This window comes from Erithacus rubecula, assembly GCF_903797595.1.
Source record: "Erithacus rubecula genome assembly, chromosome: 10".
NCBI lineage: Eukaryota > Metazoa > Chordata > Aves > Passeriformes > Muscicapidae > Erithacus > Erithacus rubecula.
The window spans coordinates 18,199,993-18,222,176 of NC_136662.1; the positions used below are offsets into that span (position 1 = coordinate 18,199,993).

General features: G+C 52.9%; 3 protein-coding genes across 5 annotated transcripts in view; 1 reads left to right on the forward strand and 2 right to left on the reverse strand.

Moving 5' to 3' along the window:
* Positions 1-2,919: 2,919 nt before the first annotated feature.
* Positions 2,920-12,393, reverse strand: LOC306806033 (E3 ubiquitin-protein ligase HECTD3-like; the record flags this gene model as incomplete). Its single annotated transcript, XM_079314414.1, has 21 exons — positions 2,920-3,114; positions 3,366-3,437; positions 3,554-3,635; positions 3,838-3,912; positions 4,305-4,434; positions 4,823-5,029; positions 5,367-5,456; positions 5,790-5,909; positions 6,231-6,334; positions 6,764-6,828; positions 7,124-7,176; positions 7,703-7,885; positions 8,590-8,671; positions 9,140-9,305; positions 9,685-9,767; positions 10,136-10,249; positions 10,513-10,628; positions 11,067-11,202; positions 11,392-11,484; positions 11,838-11,998; positions 12,067-12,393. 21 exons carry the CDS (start codon positions 12,391-12,393, stop codon positions 3,030-3,032), a joined length of 2,544 nt encoding a protein of 847 aa, XP_079170540.1. The 3' UTR covers positions 2,920-3,029.
* A 27-nt stretch (positions 12,394-12,420) lies between these two features.
* UROD (uroporphyrinogen decarboxylase) lies at positions 12,421-18,074 on the forward strand. Of its 3 annotated transcripts, none has more exons than XM_079314415.1 (10): positions 12,421-12,545; positions 13,522-13,634; positions 13,713-13,792; positions 13,986-14,048; positions 14,149-14,346; positions 14,582-14,743; positions 15,028-15,165; positions 15,281-15,381; positions 15,631-15,697; positions 15,883-18,074. In XM_079314415.1, the coding sequence occupies exons 1-10, from the start codon at positions 12,493-12,495 to the stop codon at positions 16,045-16,047; spliced, it is 1,140 nt and encodes a 379-aa protein (XP_079170541.1). In that variant the 5' UTR covers positions 12,421-12,492; the 3' UTR covers positions 16,048-18,074. The 3 variants fall into 3 exon arrangements, with proteins under 3 accessions (XP_079170541.1, XP_079170543.1, XP_079170542.1); XM_079314417.1 differs by having other exon boundaries at positions 14,281-14,346; positions 15,883-16,393; XM_079314416.1 differs by lacking the exon at positions 12,421-12,545 and adding an exon at positions 12,650-12,734.
* The window catches only part of ZSWIM5 (zinc finger SWIM-type containing 5), a 94,217-nt gene continuing 89,129 nt past the window's right edge, over positions 17,097-22,184 (reverse strand). Inside the window, exons 12-14 of the mRNA XM_079314412.1 lie at positions 20,298-20,461; positions 19,954-20,035; positions 17,097-19,543 (exon numbers count right to left, since the gene is read on the reverse strand). Of these exons, the coding sequence (XP_079170538.1) occupies positions 18,681-19,543; positions 19,954-20,035; positions 20,298-20,461 (1,109 nt within the window). The 3' untranslated portion in view covers positions 17,097-18,680. The remainder of the gene's footprint in view (positions 19,544-19,953; positions 20,036-20,297; positions 20,462-22,184) is intronic.

Sequence of the window (22,184 nt, forward strand, 5' to 3'; positions counted from 1 at the left end):
CCATGTCACCCTGTACCACTGGTTTGCAGAGCTGCTGCAAAGGGTTGAGCTAGTTAATACTCTTGAGTCACCTCTGTGACACTACTTTGGTGCAAGTCATGGCAGAGCCAACTTCTGCTTTACCTCCAGCTGCCTCTCACAACACCAGTCTTCACTGCTGTTTAGAATGACAGAATCATTTAAGCTGGAAAAGACAGAGTCTTTTCATAGAGTCCAAGTGTTAACCCAGTACTGCCATGTTTATCACTAAACCACGTCCCCAAGTGTAACATCCACTATTTAACCAAACAAAAAGACACAGGGGCCCCAGCCAGACCAGAGAAATCTTCAGGAAGCCCAGGAGCAGTTAGTTAATTTTATTTTGGATCCTACATGAGGCAGGGACAGACAGAACCTGTCAAACTACTAAGAGTTTGTCATACTCCAGGGTATTAGTAGCATAACAAGAACAGCTAGACTACATGAGCGTTATTAATCACCTGAAACTATTCTATGACAATCCAACAAGCTGAAGGCAGGAGAGAGCAAGTGGTTCATGGAGCCATGATGGTATCAGTCCCTCACCCAGCTCACCCCTACCTACTCTGTAGAGCTGCAGCTCTGGCACACGGAGATGCTCCTTAGCAGCACAGAGACACCAGCACCTTCCTTCAAATGGCAGTGGCTTGAAAATCCATCTCCACTGATTTGATTGTTGGGGCAAGGCATGCAGCTGCTGGTTCCTGATGCTCAGGAGGACATTCTCACCCCAGACCACATGCAGCAGGACTCCAGGGCAGGGGCACTTCATTTGTGCCTTGTCAAATATGATAGGAGACAGTTCCTACCCACACCTTTAGAGATCAGAGAAGAAACATGACCCAGCACTGACATAATACCTATTTTGGGCCCTTGAGGTTGGCCAGAGTCGAGCCAGGCTGACCTTTTCCACAATTTGCTGCTCATCCTCCACCAAAGACTAGAGCCATCTTATCCATCCCACCCTGAACTACTTACCAACCAACCCCTGCCCAGCAATAAAGAGAGGAGTCTATTTTATTGCTGCTTCTAACTCTGCTCAGTAAATAATGTGGCCTGGCTGCTGATCTGTGGTAGAGACAAGAGAGCAAGGTTGGAAAAAGCTGTATCAATTCCATCCCAATCTCAGTCCCTTTTCAGATGGCTCATTTCAAATCCCAACTTGCTGCTGCAGGCTTCTTCAACGCTCCTGACTGAGGGCAAGCCAGCAGATCAAAATCCTTTCACCAGCTGATTCATGCCCATTTAAAACAGACTAGGAAGTGACTCAGCCACCAACACGGAAAAGTATTGCGCTGGCCCTGCTCCTGTTCCCCTCCACACTGGTGAATGAAATCAGCCACATAGCCACACAGGTCAATTCTGAGACAACTCTAGGATTTACAGACCTCCTCCAGCAGACAGGACTTCACACCCACCCAACTGAGCATGGAATGCTCTGCTGCAGACAAGGCCTGCATAAACAGCTTCCCCATTCACCTTGTGCTCTCTCCACTCACCACGATGCAGGAGATGGCAGCACATGCTCCTTCCTAATCCTACATCCCTTTTAGCAAAAGCCCTCCTTGGCAGATCTGGGAATACACGTTTCACAAGAAACTTGGGAAGGACTTTGTTTACAACTGGAAGTGATTTCTGGATAGCAGACTCCTTCAACAGAGGAGAAAAAACCCATGAAACATTAACGCAGGATAAATCTTAACTCACAGCATCAGCCCCGCTCCAGGGCAGCCTCAATGACTCTGTGACTCACAGCAGTGGAGGTCCAACAGACCACACAGGCTGAAGATGCTGCTGGGGTGGTAGCCCCAGCAGTCACTGCTGTACAAGAGGTGCCAGGAATGACAGGAACTCAGATTTTGTGTAGACTAACATCTAGTAGCTACCAGTGCTAGGCAATGACTATCCCAGCCCAGAGCTGGGAAGATCCACAGATATTTCCAGGAAGCTGTAAAGGTTTCATTGCCCACAACTCATTCACAGAGCATGTGTCCATCTGCTCAAGGAGCTCCAACTCTTGTTACCCAGTTTCTACACTGCCCTAGGGCAAATGCTTTTCCTAATCATCTGAAACCTCCATGTCCTTCCCCATGGATGAGAGGTGGGGAGCAGAGCCTGGCACTGCCATGCCTGCTACTGCTTTAACCTCTGCAGTATGGAAGATGGACTTGGCCATGATGGCAGATCTCCATGAGAACTAGAATAGGTTAGCTGTAATACTAACATTCAGGGGTAAACTGAGGCTCAAAGAGCCTGGGAGAACAGCTGCCAGGCCATCAGCATGCTGAATGCAGAACTAAAAGAACAAAAGGGAAGCAGACAGTTACCACCCACTGTGAGGGAACAGCTTCCCCAGCAGTCGCTGCTGTTCAATAGATGCCAGGAATGACAGGAACTCAGATTTTGTGTGATGTAAAAGCATGGGAGTCCCTTTGGAAGCACTCACAGTCCTGCTGTACAGGTCTGTTGTGACACCTGGTGGCCAAAGGCACCCCTGCAGCACCTGCCACCAGCCTGCCCCATTCTCCTTAATGCTAGATGAATGATCTAATTTCCATTGACCTCATGTGAGAGCAGGAACAAGGCAACAGAATGCAGTCAGGACACATTGAGCATCTTGGCAGCCCTATAGTCTCAGCAGTAGCTCTCTGTCCTGTGCTGTAAGCTGCTGTGCAGCTTTGTCTCCTTTCCCCACTTTTGTTTGCACAAAGCGCAGCCTAAAAGGACCGAGCATAGTGGAGCTACAAGATGTGGAGAAGAAACTCAGTACAAAGCCTGCCAGACCTTTCTGATGCATGAGGGCTCAGCCAGGGTTCCATCGTTGCAATCACATTTACAGTCCAAGCTAGCTCCCACCCTGTTGAAGACCCAACCCTTAAGGTTCACTGCTGGGAGCCAGGCTTCACACCTATATATTTATTATATATAAACATCCCGTGGGGACAAGGGAATGCTTCCCACTGCATGGTTTTCTTGAACAATTGTCCATGCTGCTTCGTCAGGCTGCAACATCACTCTTCCCACGGACTCATATCTGTGTCAATGGCCACGCAGTTATAGGCAGCATAGCGCAACTTCTCTTCACATACCTTGGCTCTAGGGATAGCAGAAAGGAAAAAAAAATAAAGGTAAGGAGGAGCTGCCATTGCTGCATTTGCCAGTTGAGAGAACAATACGTTTTCTGAAATGGACGATAGGTTTCACTGAGGGCGAGACAAACTCAGCAGCCACATGGGACAGGCAGGGGATATAAGTGTAGTAAAGTGATGGGACCCAACGGTCAGCACCAAGGTTAAGAAGAGAGCCCACACACAGTCCCCCAGACACAGGGAAGCACCAAAACTTACGTGGCATAGTTGGGCAAGAAGAGAGTGCTGGAGCAGGTGGATGACTCTGGTAAAGCATCTGTTGTCTCTGAGCTGAGGAGGTGACAAACTGGTTAGAACCAGTAGGCCAGCAAGGCAAGGAGCCCAGACAACCCAACCCTTTGGTGTGGGATCTGTCAGCCTTGCAGTCACCAGAAGAATGGACTTACCCCATCTTGTCTGGATAGATGTAGATCCGTGCTGGAAGGCGACTTCTCCCAGTGACAAATCTGAGGAAGCGGCTGCGATCCTCTGTGAAGGAAAAGCAAGGACATCAGCAAACCCCAGAGAGATGTGAGATGCAGTATAGCTCCTTCCAGGTATCCCCAGCACTAAGGAGCAGTCCCTCCAGCCTAGCTGCTCCCTTTCCTTGAGTGGTTTTGCTCCCAGCTCCCTGCCAGTAGGCAGGAACTGTCATGGCACAAGATATGCATGGACAGAGAAAATGGCTCACCGTTGGTGAAGTTATTGAGTGCTTCCCAGAAGTACTGAACACGGGTATCCTGTGGCTCAAAGTCCTCAAACCGGGCTGTCAGAAAGGATACAGAAATGGAGTTTAATAAAGATCTGCTCTCTTTGGCACTGGGTGCCTGCAGGGTGTGACCACATAGACCCAAGGTGCTAAGAACATATATAGTCAGGCCCCTCTGAGGAAGCACAGCAGCCAGATCCATATCTCAGCTCCACAAGGGCTCAGATACTGGCAGCCTAGGGATGCCCCAGCCTCTACTATGAGGTTCCAGGATGGAATCAAAGGACACTCCTGTCCCCATCAGCACCCAGCTAAAGGCAAGAAGTACACAGGACTATATTCTCACTGTAAGAAAGGCTAATACTGGCTTCCCACACTTCTTGTGCCAGTATAGACAAAAGACAGTCTTGTTTTCAGGAAGAGAGTTTTTAGCAAAGCCCTTTACTTACTGAGCCTCTTCAGGGCATCAACTGTGATTTCAGGGTCCCCGCAGACTTTTTTTTCCAGTTCCTGCCATGTAAGGAGGTCAAGAACAGCTTGAGGCACCACCTTCAGCAGCCCAGCCTGCATGGCCATGATCTGAAAAGGAGACAAGGCAGGTAAGCAACATGTCTTGCCCATTTCCCTGACTCATGGTTGAGCTTAGGGACTCTACTAGATTCAAGACATGTGACTGCTCAGCACATACTCCAAGAAACCTGAAGAAATGGGACACAATCCCAGAGAGATGCATCCCTGTTTATTCAGAAAGCCTGTGTCAGAGCTGTGAATAAAATCCCCATCACCCATGCTACTAGACGCCACTTGGCTTCTCAACAACTCCACAGGCTCCAGGACCCCACCAAAAGGGTTGGATACTATTGCCCTAATGAGCACAGGGACACTAACCATGGTGCATTTTACCAGAAACAGTCTGAGGGCAGGTCTCTGGGAGCTAATGAGCACCCACAGGGTGGGACAGTGTCACCTGCTCCCTGCTCTCCTCCAGCCGAGCCTTTTGCACCAGGTGGATGAACTCCCTGCGGTCCTCGTAGCGCACAGCGGTGTTGCTGCCATTGGGGATCAGCTCCACCATGCGCTGGTCACTCAGCACTGTCGTGTAGGTCAGCTCATTCCCAAACTTGAACTCAAAGGTGTCTTTATCCATGACTTCCATCACCTCTAGGAGCTTCACCTGTCCAGGCACAAAGGAAGTACATGTTAGAGAGATGGCCAGAGAGCAGTGATATGCCCAAGACCTCACCTTCTCTCTTCCCAGATGAGTGAGAGTGACACAACATGCGATATGCTGCCCTAAAGCTGTTTAGCAAACCTTGGGCCATTGCATGTTGAAGCAGCAGTCAGAATGGCTGCATCTCTATAACAACATTTGGTGCCTCCTTATAGCTAAAAGTTGCCCTTTGTTATGTTTACTTGACATATCATAGGAGGAAGTGAGTACATGAGGACAGGGATCTCAGGAAATCAGCGCCTTGCTGAGTGCCACAAGGACTAGGATAGGCACAACTCACCAACACGGAATCCACAGCAGGGAAGTCTTTGCTCCAGCTGACCTCTTCCCCTGTCAATTGTTTCCATACAAAGCCAGGAAGAGCCAGGACCTGATGAAGATTTTATTAAGTCTGTGTCAAAATGAGACCTCCCTAAAGATGGAGATAGGACTCAAAAACGCAGATATGAAGAGGTTTCCCTATTTCCCCTCTACATGCACAGCTCATCGCAGCTGAGTAGAGACCAAACTATCTCCCAAGCTCTGTCAGCAGCATCCCCCAAAACTCAGGCTGTGAACTCTCCAAACTGCTTGGCCCCAAACACCTCTTGTCCTAGTGTGTGATCACAGAGCTTTTCCATGGTCCTGTTAGACAGGCTGCAGGAGAGGGCTATCAACTCCCTTTGCAGCAAGTCTTATCAGACGGATGGGGTTGAAAACTTACCAGAAACTCCTTGCCCCTCAGAGCTGCTCCCATGATCTGCCCAATCCACTCATACTTTGGGAAGTCTTTACAGGAGGGGTTGGGGACATACATGTCCCTGGCTTCTCCAGTGCCATTACCCTGCAGGAGTGAGAGGCAAAACTTCAAGTCATCACTTCAGCACAGCATGAAACACCACAGACTACTCCTGCCATGCCTCTGGGCACCTATCACAGCAGAAGTGGGCTAAACTCCCCACCCCTGTTGGCAATATTCCCAATGAAGGACTGGTATCCAGGCACTTGTCAGCATATTCTAAAATGGAAAGCTGCAAAGCAAACTACCCAACCCCTGACAAAGAAAAGCTTAAAGGAGGTATGTCCCTGGCATGCAAGGGGATAGGGACAGCACTGCATTGCCAAGCATGGAAGGGTTTGCCCCAAACATCCCAATGCACAGCACCTGGTTGGATGTGCGCACGAAGAAGGGCAGAGGCACAGGGGTGTCTGCTGAGCTGGGGCACAGCTCCTCTGACATGTCTGCTAGGCTGTCCCGAAAACCACCACCTGAAACCCCAAAAGGGCATTTTTAGTGATGTGAACTCCCCATGTGATCCTCAGAGTTATGGAGCAAAGATGAGGATTTCTGGTCCAACCTGGCCCTGGGTTGAGCAGAAGGCTCCTGTTACAACCTTAAGGCACTGGGGAATGCAAGACAAGAGAAATAACATCCCTGCCAGGCATGTGGAGAACAGCCAGAAGGATCACTGGCAGTGGTAAAGCTTCTGTTAATTACTAATGGAAGTTTGATCTCCCTCTCAGCAAACAATACTCTTTATCTGAGACATAGCCAGGGATGGCAGAACAAAGCAACCTACCTTCCCTCTCTCCTCCACAGGAGTTAACACTGGGACCAAAACAAAAGCACCTACAGCAACAGTCACCTCATCAACCCCTGACTGCTCCTGAGGAGCTCTGGCCTCCTGTAGCCCCTACCTTGGTCGATGATGCCCTCTGCGATAAATTTGCACTCCCACCACTGGTCGTAACGCAACGGCCACCTGTGGAGAACCAGGCATCACCTGAGGTGCTGGGACAGGCACAGCAGGGACATCAGGGGACTAGGGTGGGGCAGTGTGAGTTTAGGACGGGACAAGATCTCAATCTCCAGAGACAGCTGCATCCTCAGTAGGGAGGTGACACCTTGGGGAACAGGCCCAGATCCCATAGCTGAGCTGGCTCCCGTCCCAGCAAACCCACTCTAGAGTACAGGACATGGGCTCCCCAAACACCTTGCTGTGACAGGACACACTCCCAGCACCACACAGTGCCTTCCCTCCCCGAGACACTGCTTACCTATAATCTAGAGGCTTTTCAAACTTGTCTGAAGGTTTCAGGCCTTCATATACCTGTAACAAGCAGAGACAATCAAGGTTGGCATCCCTGCTCCAGGGGAACTGGTGCCACATTAAGACATGCACATCAAACACATCAAGTCTCACATCAATTTGGGGTGTTTGTACAAAGAGCTGCAGATCTATTGGAGGTAGGGAGAGAATGCACACAGGAAGATCAGCATTGCTCCAAAACCACAACACAGAACTGTATGCAGCTACTTGACTGTTGTCACACAAAAATTCTTCGCTGCCTTTTTAGTGCAAGAGGATTGTAACACTCTCCATTAACAACATGCCACAGAGAGCATCCAGGATAGAGTATGGATTTCAACTCAAGAGATCCCAAATGCCTCCTAGATGTTATTCCTGGATATGGGACCATCAACACATGTAATTATAGAGCCTTTGAGTAATATGAAGAAGCCTATCTCCAAGCTCCAAGCTGTCCCTTCCACCCATTTCAATACAGGTCATTTTGATTTTGGGATGCCCCCCACTCTCCCCAGAGCAGCAGGGACCCTTGCAAGAGGGACAGTACCTGGGTGAAGACAGCATTCTTGCAGCTGGGGTCCAGGGCAGGGTTGTCGCGGTGCTCCATGGCCAGGCGCCGGTTAATGTAGAGCCTTGGCATGAAGTTGGGCTTGCTGGTCTCTGAGTCCTTCAGACACTGGGTAATGAGAGCTGTGCGCTTCTTGGACAGCAGCAAGAACTGCTTGATGTGCTGCCAACAGGGATGCACAAAACATGTCACCTACTTCCTGCTGAAGCTATCGTACCTCCAGGTTTCTCCCTTTCCCAGGGCCTTCCCACACAGACCGATTCTCATTGACAGTATTTGCTCTCCCTCTGCCTCTGAGAGATTCTGCATTCTGGCTTAAGAGAGATAACAAGCACATGTTGACCTAGCACACAGGACCCAAAGTGCTTTTTTACACTAGGCCTGGAAACACAGAGAATGGGACTATCCTGGTTATGTCCAGCATGTGTATTCTTGGAGAGGATATAAGGAAAACAGACAAGTGGAGGGATGAACTTGGCACTATGCAAAGGATGAAAAGCAAAAGCTTATTAACGCCAGGAAAAATGTTACTGGTAAAAGCCTTGATGTTTGGACAAGCCAGCTCAAAGCTGCTGGCAGGAAGCACAGGAACAAAGCGTCCTGGGCTGAGATTTTGGAGGGGATGTGCATCCAGCTTGCATGCCCAGTGCTGATCCAAGTCCATTTAAGGGTGAACTGTTCTGGTTTGAGTCTACTTGTTAGCCCACAGCTACATGCGTCTACATCAGCAATTTAGCAGGAAAATAAACAATATCGCCTTTTACAGTGTTAGTAACCTGAGCTCAGAAAGGTATTTCCCTCCAGTTGCTTTAAAGCAACAAACCTGTCTGCCTCCCTTGCCACAGCACACAGAGCCAACTGCTCACCTTAAGTTTGCTGAATGTGCCAACAGTGTGGTCCCAGGCTGGCACCAAGTGATGCAGGACACTGTCCAGGAGCTTGATGAACCTAAATCCCAAAGAAGGTATTGCAACAAGGAGTGATGGGGATCTGCACAAGTCTATTCCAGACCACACACCCCGAACACAAGCAGAAAAATAACTGATCTTACCAAACCCAGCATAGTTTTTTACATCATGGAGCCTTTGGTACTAAATTCCCACTCCCCAGGAACCGTGGGGATTTTACATCCCTTACAAGTGACTCTACATATACCTGCCCCTGACACTGCACAGGTATGTTGTGCTTGTGACACACAAAACACTGTAAACTTGAATTACACAACTCCTCTGAAAGCATAAGAGAGCCACCCCAGAGAGCCCATTTTGTTCTCAAATCATTGCTATTTTCTCCAGTGTCCAGGACATCTGTCTCAAGAGCAGTGTGATAGTTTTACAGCTTCCAGCCATGCACATGCTGGACATGGCATCAGTCCCTGCAGGCAATGGCACCTGTCTGCTCCTCTCCACACAGTACCTCTGAATGAGCACGGCACGCCGGTACAGCAGGTCAGGGTCAGTCCCTTCTAGGCGAGGGTAACGCACCAAATTGGGCAACTGGAACATGTCAGCACTGAGCCCCAAGTCCCTCTGTCGGGAGGACTTGATTTTGATGCCTCGAATACGAACATCAATCCCATCATCTGCCAAGGAAGACCATAGATGATATGCCAAAATTACAAGGAAGCAAGCCTTAAATAAAGTGTAGGAGGTCTATAAGCAAAAACAGTAGGAATATACCAGCTCCACCATCTCTGGGGCTGGGCACCGAGAGCCTCAAATACCTCTGTGAAGAAGAAGTAGAGCATTTACAGGAGAAAAAGAATTAAATAATTGAAGACAGAGAAATATAGGATGAAAGGTGAGAACTTGCAAAACTTCAGATCTCCCAGAAGTTTCTCATGGTTCTTTTAAATCTCATCTAAAACAGCCCACAGGAAGAAATACAAGTCACAGAACAAACTCTTAATGTACAGTATTTTACAGGTGTATTATGGATGTGGCCACTACAGCCAGCCCTACCTCTGCACTCCACAATCCGGATCTCGATGACAGGCAAGTGTGTTGTCATGTCCTCAAGGATGCACACATCCCCAATATAGCTCCTGCAAACACAGCACAGATGAGGACTGAAGGGCTATTCCCTCACCCATCCTGCCAAAATCCAGTCAGACACTTGTAAGGGAAGAAGGTTTGCATCTTTTGAAATGGGAGCTTATGGCAAGAACTCAGTTCTTGCTTACAATACAACTGAATGCGTGAACCTGCTGGTGACTCAGGTCCAGGTACCATGATCCTGATGTGTCCCACAATGGGATGAGGAGAGTCCTGATGACCATACCGTGCTATTGTAGGCAGAGTGAACCCCCCTCCCAGAGAGCCTGGCTGGTGCTACATGACTGCTTAAGGCCAGTGTTCAGCACCTTGGGTCCCTGCAAGAGCCATGACACCCTGTGCACCTCTACCAACTCACTCATCAATGCCGACATCGTTCAGTTTCTTCAGATTGTCCCCCTCGCCCCCATACACAGCGACCCGCTTGGGCATGAAGTTCTCATCAGTGGTATCCACTGTCAGCAGCAGCTTCCTGCAAAGGGAAGCAGGACATTAAGAAGAAGGCAACTGCATCTAAACACCTGTTACTACTCCTTCTCATCACTTGGTCATGTTGCTACCAAGCTGGGATTTCCAGGTACATGTGACAATGCTAAAACTTCTTCAAGCCCAGAGCCGGAGGAAGAACTGAGGGGCAGGGATCATGGCCAAATTTGGGTCATGATACTCAGGCAGAGAAGGAGTGGCAAAGCTTGCCCCAGTCACTAGCTAGCATGTAGAGCAGAGATGACTCACTTGACAATGGTGCCTTTCTTCATGTTGAGCCGCACCCAGTGCTGGCCCTGGGACCCATCACTCTCCCAGTATGTGTCAGCATGGCTGTCGGTCAGGCACGACACATTGAAGTCCTCCTGGAAGAAGGCAAGTGAATGAAAGAAGATCAGATGGGTGTAGGATTAACTTCTCTTTAGCGGTTACTTCTGTAATAAATCTTAGTGTCAGAGGGCATCACATTGGCCTGTTCCCTTTGCTGCACTGTGGGTAGACACAGGGAGTGCAGAGCACATAGACATTGGAATTGACCAATTGACCCTCCAAGGTGCTCTGGGGTCACGCACAGCACAGTGGATCAAACCGTCCCTAAAATCAGCTTTACAGCTAATATTAGCACTGGCTTCTCAAACCACTGTCCCTCCAGGGGCTACATTACACAATATGCTGCATGCAGACACTCCCTAGGCTTTTCTACCACAGAGTCCAGTCCAGGCCAGAGCAGCACAGCAAACACTGTCCATGCTCCCCAGCCCCACGGCACAGCGGGGCTGATGTAGCCTTGTCCCTTAACCCACCGTGTAGGACGAGACATCGATGCTGTCCACGTACTGCTTAACGTTGCCCAAGTTCTCATCCTCCTTCCCAATGTGGTCATACAGGAAATGCACCAGGTCTTCATCACATTCGTAAGTCCATGTTGGGGGCACAAACCTAGCAGGAAAAAGGGATTACTGGGTCTGGAAAGCAAGAGGCAGTGTGGCTAATGGGTCAAAAAAGAAGGTCCACATCCTGCTTGTCTTGCTCCCTCTCCCCCAGGTCAGTAGGATATTGCTGTCTGGGCAGTCACAAGAGACAGGAGCTTGTCCCCCATAATAGCAGAAGCCAGGAAACAGTTCATACCGAAGCTTCTCTACTGCAGCTTCATCCTGCTCCATGGGCCTGGGCTTTGCTCCAAGGCGCAGGGAGTATGTCAGATCCACCACCTGCTCCCATCTGAAACAACACAGAGTAAGAGCATCCTAGGAGGAACAAGAAATTGGTGATCAAGAAGTAGCTGTAAGGGGAAGATCTGGGTTTAAAGCCCCACTGTGCTCCATCCTCCATCACCTCCAGCATCATTTGCTGCCCTTTCCTTTCCGACCACGTCTACTCCTTCCACACCCGCTTGGCGTGTGACAAGCACAGTGCCCGAGCCAAAGCCAGTTCACTCCACATCCGGCAGCCCTCTTGCCTCACTTCCATGAAACCCGTCAAAGCAGCTCGGGGGTTCCCCAGCCCAAGCCCGGACAGGGATGAGCACCCTCGCGCTCCCGGGGACCCAGAAGGGCACCGCAGCGGCCCCGCACCTGATGACGGGTTTGTAATCCACCCCGAACAGCTGCTGCTGCCGCTGGATCCGCTCCGTGGACTCCACGGGCACCAGCCGGTCCCCGCCGTCGGCATTCTTGCACACCAGCACCCAGCCCTCCTCGAGATCGCAGCCGCTCCGGTACTCCTCCAGCTGCTCCTGTGGGGACAGCCGGCGGTCAAGCGAAGCCGGGCCGGGCCCATCGCGGGCCGCTGCACCCGCGTTACCTTGCTGAGCTTGACCCAGAGCCCGGCGCCGTTGCAGTACTCCTCGCCGGTGGCGCGCAGGCAGCCGCCCTTCCGCACCTCGATGGTGGCCCGCGCCGCCCGCTTGCCGCCCCGCGCCGGCCCCGGGCTGTCCCACACGCTGAGCAGGCTGCGGGCGGCGGCGGCCGCGGCGGCCGCGGGGTCCTTGCAGATCTTGTACTGCACCTCCCGCGGCACGTAGCAGAGCGCGGGGGGCAGCGCCTGGGCGCGGCGGAAGCACTCGCTGCACTGCAGCAGGAACCGCAGCCGGCCCAGGATCTGGTGCGGTGCCTCCCCGTCCGTCCTCATCGCGCTCCAGACACCGACTCCGCGCCGCTCCGGTTTACGGCGAACCACGCCCGCCGACAGGCAAGATGGCGGCGCCCGGCGGGGCGGACGTAGAGCAAGATGGCGGCGCCCGTGCCACGTACAGAGGAGCAAGGAGGGGGCAAGATGGCAGTGTACGGAGGGGCGGAAAGTCGGGCAGTGGGGCGGGGACAGATGGCGGCGTGAGGCGAGGCGGGACTACATCGAGATGGCGGCGCCGGCGGGGCGGGACGGGGGCGGGACGGGGCGGACCGCGCCGCGTCGGGAGGCAACGGAGAGGCCGGGGAGCGGCGCAGGAGGATGGCGGGTGGCGAGCGGCTCATGTGAGTAACCGGGACCGGCCAGGCCTGCGTCCCTTCCTGGTGTGGTAACGGGGCCATGTTCTGGTGCCTGCACGGGGGAATACTGGTGTGGCTGTGGGAACGGCGATCTGGCACTGTGGGAACACTGTGCGTAGCGCTTTCGTGCTGAGGTCTGGTACTGCGGACACTGGAGTGGTTCTGGGGACACCGCCGAGGCACTGGAGTGGCCCTGGGATTATGGTGCTGGCACAAGAGTCCTGTACTGGGTCACTGGAGAGGCTCTGACCGGGAGGGAGGGAGGTGATCCTGCACTTGGAAGGATCAGCTGAGCCACTAGTGTGGCAGTTAAGTTACTGGTCCCGAATGGAGTTTTTGGGGACTTTGTTCCCAAAGATCCCGCGGTTGCCGGTGTCTCTCTCCCCGGCGCAGGCCGGACTCCAGCAGCCCCACAGCGGGAAGCTGGGGACGCGTGGCCTGGCACAGACCGGGGGCAATGCAGAACTGCTCGCCCCGCTCGAACCAAATCTCTCCAGGCAGGAGCAAATGGTGGCCCCGATAACTTAATCTGGCGGGCCCTGGGCAGCGCACAGCCTCTCCTCCAGGGGGGCCCGTGGTCCTCAGCAGAAAGAAGTCGTGGGCTGTGGTGGGGAGAATTTATCACATCTGTCACAGCTGGGCGCAAGCCTCTTGTGTGGTCAGGGATGGGAAGGAGCTGCTTACTCTGGCACCCTCTGCCCCATCGTGGGGGCCTGGCAGGGCACCCAGACCCTTCACGGGTGACAGCCTGTACCTGCTCTTTGCTCCGCAGCCCCAAAGGCTTCCCCAAGCTGAAGAACGACACGTTCCTGCGGGCGGCGCGCGGGGAGGAGACAGAGTACACCCCGGTGTGGTGTATGCGGCAGGCGGGGCGCTTCCTGCCAGGTGAGCGCTGGAGGCGTGCAGGGTGTAGCAAGGGGGCCTCAGCAAGCACCCAGTAACATTTGTGGTGGTTCCTTGTAGAGTTTCACGAGATACGGGGATCACAGGATTTCTTTACAACTTGCCGGAGCCCCAAACTGTGCTGTGAGCTGACACTGCAGGTGAGCATCACTCAGGAGTCTGTGTATCCCCTCTTCCTGCTCAAATGGGATGGGGAGAAACCTTGGTTCTGGCCATCCTGGGTGACCTCAGTAAATTGTACAGGTCTTGGGGACTCTGCTCCCTCATGTGCTTGACCAGGTCCGCCATGGAAAGGGAGTTGCACTCACTAACATAGCCTCTTCCTCTGTGCAGCCACTAAGACGATTCCCCCTGGATGCTGCCATCATCTTCTCTGACATCTTGGTGGTGCCCCAGGTGAGACCTGTGGCCACAATGCCATGTGGAGCAGCAGATGGTAACAGGACAGATTTCAGGGCTACCCCATTCCTGCTTTTCTATTCTCCCCTCTCCCCAGGCACTGGGCATGGAGGTTGTCATGGTCTCTGGCAAAGGACCCGTGTTCACAGAGCCTCTGAAGGAAGTGGAGGATCTGCTGAAACTGCGACAGAAGGTGGATGTCACCGCGGAGCTGGGTTATGTCTTCCAGGCCATCACGCTGACACGACACAGCCTGGAGGGCAAGGTGCCCCTCATTGGCTTCTCAGGAGCACCAGTAAGTGATGTGGCTCCATCTGGGTTTCCTGATGGGCAGCTCTGCTCTCTTGGGGTGAGACCAGTTATGGCACTCCCAGCTGTAGGTGCTACACATGGGTGTGTAAGGGGGGGCATTCAGTGCAGGAGCTGCTGTGCCCCAAGTACTGGGATACTCACAGGTCTTACCTTCAGCGCTGCCACTGAGACTTTGTGTCTTCTTTCATCTCCATCACTCTCTTCACTCCTCCCCACAGTGGACGCTCATGTCCTACATGATTGAAGGTGGTGGCTCTACTACAATGGCCAAGGCCAAGAGCTGGCTCTACCGTCACCCTGAGGCAAGCCACCGGCTGCTACGGCTGCTGGCCGATGTCATCATTGACTACCTGGTGGGGCAGGTGGCTGCTGGAGCACAGGTGTGTCCTGGGGCAATGGAGACAGGGCCAAGAGGGAAGGCAGGGACTGGGGACAGGGAGCAGAGAGGGTCCAGCATCTGGAAGGAGTACGAAGGATTGAGGTACTGCTCTCCCAGTCCCATGGGAAGGTGGTTGAGTCTCCATCCCTGGAGGTATTTGATAGACAAGTTGGTGGGGTACATGGGGACATGCTTTACTGGTGGATTTGGCAGTGCTGGGTTAATGGCCGAACTCAGTAATCTTAAAGGTCTTTTCCAGCTTAAAAGATTCTGTGTCCCTGACAGGCACTCCAGCTGTTTGAGTCCCATGCAGGGCACCTGGGCCCGCAGCTGTTTCAAGACTTTGCCCTGCCTTACATCCGAGACATTGCCCAGGCCGTCAAGAGCAAGCTGAAGGAGGAGGCACTGCCCTTGGTGCCCATGGTGAGTCAGGGCTGCCTGGATTGACCCTGACATCTGGGGGCTGCTGGAGTGGGTGCATCCCCTGGTACCTGCTTCCCTCAGTCCAGCAGTTGCTGCCCATCTCCCTCCTCCCCAGATCATCTTTGCCAAGGATGCGCACTACGCCCTGCGCGACCTGGCCCACGCCGGTTACGAGGTCGTTGGTCTCGACTGGACCATCCGGCCCCAGGAAGCTCGGTAAGAGTCTGACACGGGGCTCAGGTGTCTGGGTAGGATCCCAGATCAGGCAGATCCTCCTCTGCCCTGAGCCATCCCACGCCTGGACATTGCTGCTCCAAAGGTGGGGATAGTTGGGCCACCATGCTACAGCTTCTAAAGATTGTGCTGAGGGATCCTGGGTGTTCTGTGGTGGGGTTGCAGGCACCTGGCTGCCCTCAGCCTCTGTACCACACATGCAGCAACTCACCTGCTTCTTCTCTGATGTAGTGCACAGGTAGGAAAAGATGTCACCCTGCAAGGGAACCTGGATCCATGTGCTCTCTATGCACCCAAGGTGAGCCATGGCCATGGCCAACAACTAGGGCTGTTTCTAGCCTGTGTTAAAGGCCTTCTGCCTCAGCTTCCCCTCCTGCAGCATTGGCTCATTTCCCAGCAGTCCCCCAGGCTAGCTGGGGGGGACTGCTGGGGGTGAATACTGGCTGGATTGGTCTGACACATGGTTTCCTACCATACCTACAGGAGAAGATTGGCGAGCTGGTGAAGAAGATGCTGGAGAGTTTTGGGACCCAACGCTATATTGCCAACCTGGGCCACGGCATCTACCCCGACATGAACCCTGAACACGTGGGTGCCTTTGTGGAAGCCGTACATGCTCATTCCCGTCATATCAACAAGCACAGCTGACCCTGAGGTCTTGGGGACAGGACTCTGGTTTGGGCACGGTCACCTGTTGTCACAGGGCTCACTCTAGGCTGGGCTGCAGCATTAAACTGGGACCTTCTCTGCAGCAGCTGTGTGGCTCTGGCTGGGGGTATGGGGAACTGGATGGCCCTGAAGGAGATGGGAAGTCATGGCAGGCTGCTAGAGAAGCAGGTGTGGTGAGGGGGAGCCCAAGAGCTCCCTCCTGCAGGTCAAAATGGGGAAACAGGGATGGCAGCAAATTGTGGAGGATGCCTTTCCCTGCCAGGCTGCAACAGAGTTTGCAACAGAGGATGTGAGTCCATGGCACAAAAAATCTGAGGACGGATGCACTCAGCCCTGCTAGGGTCACAGCCCACCACTGCCAGAGGCTCAGCATCAGCTCTCACAGTCCTGTGAGACAAGACTGGGTTGGAATGGGCAATGTATCCTCAACCCAGGGTAGTCTCAAAGGGCTGGGAAACCCAGCAGGGCTCACCTGGGAGACACGGGGAAGGTGGCAGGAGAAGCTCTGACACACCACCACCAGCACCCTGCCACACTTGCTAGGATGGCAGCAGAGGCACCATGGCCCTCCTCCTCCAGCTTCCAAAACCTCTTCAGGACCATCCCCCTGGTCTTAAAGTGTTCTCCCATGCACACCTCCCCATCTCCTCTGATCCTCAGGGCCAAGCTTGCCTGAGGCTCAGCAAAACCTGCAAAAATCAGCCCAGGAACGCTGAGCTAGAACTCTTTGCCACCCTATCCCACACTGTAGCACACTCACTGTGGTCCATGTTGACAGCAGGGTGGATCAAGACAGGCAAAATGCTGCTGTAGCTGGCTGGCATGGATAGGGCAGTGTCTTCAACACGGGCAAGGACCTGCTAACACTGTACACAGCAGGGAATTGCACCCAGGAGCAGCCGGGGGTGCCTTCTCCCTTCTCTGTTTCCCTCCTTGGGAGCTGGCTACCACGGGCTGCTGCAACACTGCTCTGCACAAGTGTGGTGAGCCCCCCTGACTTCAGAGAAAGGCAGGAGAGACACAGGCAGTAACGTTCATCCCTTTTATTATTAAACATCAGATGAAGAGGTCGCACACACACATACACGCACGCACGCAAAAAAAAAAAAAAAAAAAAAAAAGAAAAAAAAAAGGGAAGGAAAAAAAGAGAGAAACAGACTGCTTGAAGACTGCTATTTCAGTGGCGACACAGACCGAGTACAAATGGGTTCCTGGCCAGAGCACGGACACAAGTCACTTGCCAAAAAAATTAAACCAGACAGCAGGTAACTAGCGCACGTTCTCTAACTACAAGTCATCATCCAGACCGGCTCTGGCCCCCCCAGCCCTCCCAACCTGCTGGCAAAGAAACGAAAACAGAAGCCACTGTCCCGGGGCTGGAGCGTGCCCTGAGCGAGGGCCGAGCCGGGAAGGGCCGAGCGTTGGCCGCACCACGAGCTGGGAAGGGAGCGGGAAGGCGCGGCTGCCCCTCCCTCCCCCGAGCCGGCAGCCCTGGAGCCCGCCCAGGCACTCGCACCCTGCACCCGCCCTGCCATGGGCTGAGTCCGCCAGCATCTGCTGTGTCCGAGCGAGCAACGCCCCGAGCTCCTTCCTTCACTGTCCTTCAGCGCTGGGCTGCTGCTCCTCCGTCCGTCTGTCCGTCCGTCCGTCTGTCCCAGGGCTGTGAGTTGAGTAGATGTTCGCCTCCCCCCCACACCCTTCTTGCTGCTGATGATGCCATGGGAACCTGAGAAATGTTCGCGTGCCTCCTCCTCTTTTTGTCTGTGGTTTTGTGTGGGTTTTTTAAATAATAGTTATAATAATAATAACAATAATAATAATAATAGCAATAATAAAAATAATCGCCCCAGCCCACAACAATTTCAAGTATCCCCCAAATAAAAGACAGAATTATAAATAATTATAACTTTACAATTTAATAATTGACACATATACTATAGTATTTACAGTATCATAAATGCTTTTTTTTTGTGTTACTTTTAGTAAGCAATCCCTGAGAACAGTTACTTTTACTTGTTTTTATTGAAGTATCTTCACAAATAGAGGAGTTTGCATGTCTCGGGCGGGCGGGAGAAGCGCTCTGCAAAGCCATCGCTTTTGGTGACGCGTGAGGTTCTAGTGTCGCAGGTTTCTTTGCTCGCTTTTTTTTCCTTTTTCTTTTTTTTTTTTTTTTGTTTTTGTTTTGTTTTGTTAAATTCCCCACATAATTTTAAAGATTTTTCACTTTGCAACCTTCGTATCCCTCCAGCGACCACGTCCTTCAGGAAAGAGGTATTAGATTTCCAGGTTAGCTTTTGGTATTGGCAAGGGAGGGCAGGGGGCTGGGTAAACTATCCTTTTTCCCCGTGGTTGCCTTTTGGTTTGTGCCCAAGGAATCTCTGGATCCTCTCAGTATGTGAAATGGTTAAATCCAAGAAAGAGTAACACTAAAAGGAAAAAAAAAAAAAAACAAAAAAAAGAAAAAGAAAACAAATAAAAAAAACCCCAGAAGACCAGAACAGAGCAGCCTCTGCTAATGGGGGGGAAGCTGATCTCCACTTTCCTTCCTTCTTCTCTCCCGAGTCCCCGTGCTGCGGCCAGACCCTGCCAGTGAGCATGGCAGGAGCCGGGGCTCACCCAAACCGTTCTCGCACCAGCAGCATCAGTTTTTTCTTGCCTTTATAGATTTGTTTAAGATTGTCAATGAATTGGGCAAACTGTATGTGCCCATCCTGCGCCAGGAGGAAGGTCTCCCTGGCCTTGCTGAGGAACTCGATGAACTCCCCATAGTGCCGCGGGCTGATGTGGGTGAGCCGGGAATGGGTGGTGTTGATGTAGGCGCTTATCGTCGCGTCCAGCAGCTGCCGCAGGGGGGCTTTGTCAGTGGACATCAGCTTCCCCGAGTTCCTGCGCCCAGGGATGCCAGCCAGCCCCGGCGCCGTCATGGTGCAGCGGCGAAGGATGTCCGAGAGCACCGTGGCACAGTGCACGCTCTTCACCACCAGTGGGATGATGGCTGCCAGCTCGTTTTTGCCCAGAGAGTGGCTCAAGGCGCAGGCCCAGAGCACATCGTTGATGGCCGGGTGCGTGTCCTGGTTGTAGGCCAGGTTGAGATGCGTCATGGCCAAGGAGGCCAGTTTGAAGGCTCGGAGTGGGTAGCCCCGGTGCTCCATGTAGCGGGCGATGGTGAAGAGCTGGGTGTAGGTCATGCCGGTGGAGGCGGCGTCAATGACGATCTGGTAGGCAGTCTCGAAGGCAATGTGGTCCTTCTCGCAGAGGGTCAGGGCGGACAGGGCGCAGTTCTGGGGGTCCTTCATGGCGCACTGCAGGGCCAGGGTGCGGGCACAGCTGGCCAGCTCTTCCCGCTGTGGGTAGTCCAGGCTCAGGCGCAGGATGGTGTTGTGGGACATCACTGTGGCCGCCACGATGCTGGTGGCTTCCGTGGGAGTGAACAGTGAGTACCAGCTCTGCAGGATGCTCACCAGGGCCCTCACTCCTGCAAGAAAACACCAAGGTCACAGCACAGCCCTGGAACCCGACTCAGTTCATGGGACTCCTCTGAGACCCAGAGACAGGGCAAAACTAGCCCACGGCAATGCTGAGCTGCTGCCTCTGCCCCAAGAGGGACAGGGCACAGGGGGACAGGCAGAGGCCAACCTGCACTGCCATGCTGACACCACTACTAGCCTGGGCCAGGTACAGGGCTCCCATCCCAATCCCACAATTGGCCACTGCTGCAGTCCCAACCTTGTCAGCTAGTTCTCTAAGGTGAATTCAGTTAACCAGGAGGAAATTAGAGACTCAGGAGAACTCAGATGCTCAGGGCTAGGCATGACCCTAGGATGTCCATGCCCAGCCCTGCTCCCACTGTATGCAGGCCAGATTCCCAGTGCACACAGAACTCACCCACTTCGGTAGCGCACGTCACCAGCCACCTCACCATCTCCCGCCGCCGCCAGTTGAGCGTGGACAGGGTCATACGCATCACCTGCGAGGCAAACTTGGGGTGACTGGCTGCCCTGCAGGGCTCTAGTGAGGCCCCCCAACAGAGCAGTGCTCCCCAGAAATCCCTCTGGTTCAACTGGCTACCAACTACCTGGCACTGCCTCACCTCCACCCAAACCACAGTGAGCACAGGGGCTTCCCAGGGCTGAGGTCCCCAGCTCTAGACCATCCACAGGGGACACCCTGCTTGGTGGAAGACCATAACCAACATGAGGAGCAGAAGGGCCACCAGCATCATCCCATACCTGGAGCCCCAGTTCCAGTGCCACATTGAGCAGTGTCGTATCAGAGTTGCTGTCGGCTGGCGTGGCAATTTTGAATGCATCCTGAGCCAGCTTGAAGATCAAGGAGGAGGAGTGGATGTTTTTCTGGATGGCCTCCAGCACTGTGCGTAGGCGCAGCATGTCCCCTGGGAGCAAGCAAGAACGGTCAGATAGCTCAGGCATCTCCCCAGTTTGCCCTGGAGCCCATCTCCAGCCTGCACCATGTGGTAAACAGTCCCTTCACCACGGGCAGCCACTCTGGACAAACAATAACGCTGGATCAGGCCCTGCAGTCCAACAATCTAAAATGGAGCAACCTCCCCAGGAAGTAATACATCCTACAGCAAGCATCCTCACTCAAGTTCATCCTCTCACAGAGAGGACAAACAAACCTGAGTGATCCCAGACACGTCCTGTCTTTAGCAGATATCTCCAGGCACCTGCATGTTCCACCCTGGCCTCAAGTTTGACAGCTGTACAGCAGCTTCTTCCCAGAAAAGGAGGGGCTTGGGGAGATGCCTAGTATTGAATGACTGCAAAAACATCAGTCTTGATCCAGGAACATTAGGAAGAATGAGAGGAAAAGATGTTTGTTGCACACACACAGTCTTGCCTAGCAAGTCCACTCTTGCAGGGTTGAGCTGGGGTCATCCAAACTTGCTGTACCTTGGTCCTCAACGTCCCAGGTCAGGCACACAGCACTAACAACTGAGACAGGCTGAGCTATCCCCAAAGAAGGGGGTTTGTGGCACAAATACCCAGTGGTGCTGTGGGTCTCCTGCTACAGGAGGTTGTGGGTGCTAGGATATGTGATGGCACCAGGAGATGGGGCAGGATATTGGAAGAGGGACACATCAAGGAATATTAATACCATGATCCTGCACCTAGCTTGGGAAATCCTCCTATCAGTCCCTGTGGGACACAGTGTGGGGAGTGCAACCTTTGGGGTGTGTGCAGACCAGAGGTGCCAACATGCCACATCAGGTTCCAGCTTTATTTCTACTCCTAGTCATAGACTGAGCAGATGAACCTCATGCAAAGACAACCAAATCATGTACAGCAGTGTGAAAAACCCAGTGCTGCACCTGGACACATAGAGATATCTCGGGTGACTCATAGCTAAAGATATCACCTGCCACCCACCACAGCCGCTTGCACTGCCACCAAAATCCAAGGCTCCCTAAAATGGCTTGTGGGGGTGTGGGCAAGAGAGGCTGCAGGATCACACTGGGACATGCTGCAGCAGAGGAACACCTGAGGAAGGGGACTGTGGGAAAAATAAATGCAATCCAACAGCCCTACATCGCCATCATAAAAACCTCATCCCATTAGGTACTGGAAGGGAGAAAAAGACTTAAAGGATAAGCCAAGTACCAGCTCTTCATCCAGGCACTACAAAGTGGGCAGAACACCATCAGCCCTGGTAAAGCAGCCTAGAGGAGGAGGCTGGAAGGAGAAAATGGGCTGCCAAAGCAGTGACGCTGGAGCTTTCTGACAGCTCATTTCCCTTCCCTCTAGATGGGAAAGAAAAGCCTTCCCTGTCAGGCTGGCAATACCAGGACATCAGTGAGCAGTGATAACTGCTTGACTCACTGACCCTCATGGGACACAAGACTCTTGCCATCCTGCTGGGGTTGGCTTCTGGTCAGGGGGATGTTTAATGCAAACCCTGTGCTCGCCTTTATAATAGTGCCTGGGCAGAAACTGAAGAGGCCCAAGAAACCAATGAGGTGTTTCATGAGCCCCTTGCAGCTGGGACCAAAGTGGAGATCTTCCTCCCACAGCCCATGAAGGATCTTTACCACAGGGCAGAAGAGACAAAGCAGAAGTGAAAGGATAAACAGCTTCAAATTAAACCATGCATGGCAT

Bases quoted from the DNA above. Each gene is read 5' to 3' on its own strand.
- UROD (XM_079314415.1), top strand. From the start codon at position 12,493: ATGGCGGCGCCCGTGCCACGTACAGAGGAGCAAGGAGGGGGCAAGATG. The intron at 14,049-14,148 runs GTGAGACCTGTG...CCCTCTCCCCAG, and splicing joins ACATCTTGGTGGTGCCCCAG to GCACTGGGCATGGAGGTTGT. The intron at 14,347-14,581 runs GTAAGTGATGTG...TCCTCCCCACAG, and splicing joins TTGGCTTCTCAGGAGCACCA to TGGACGCTCATGTCCTACAT.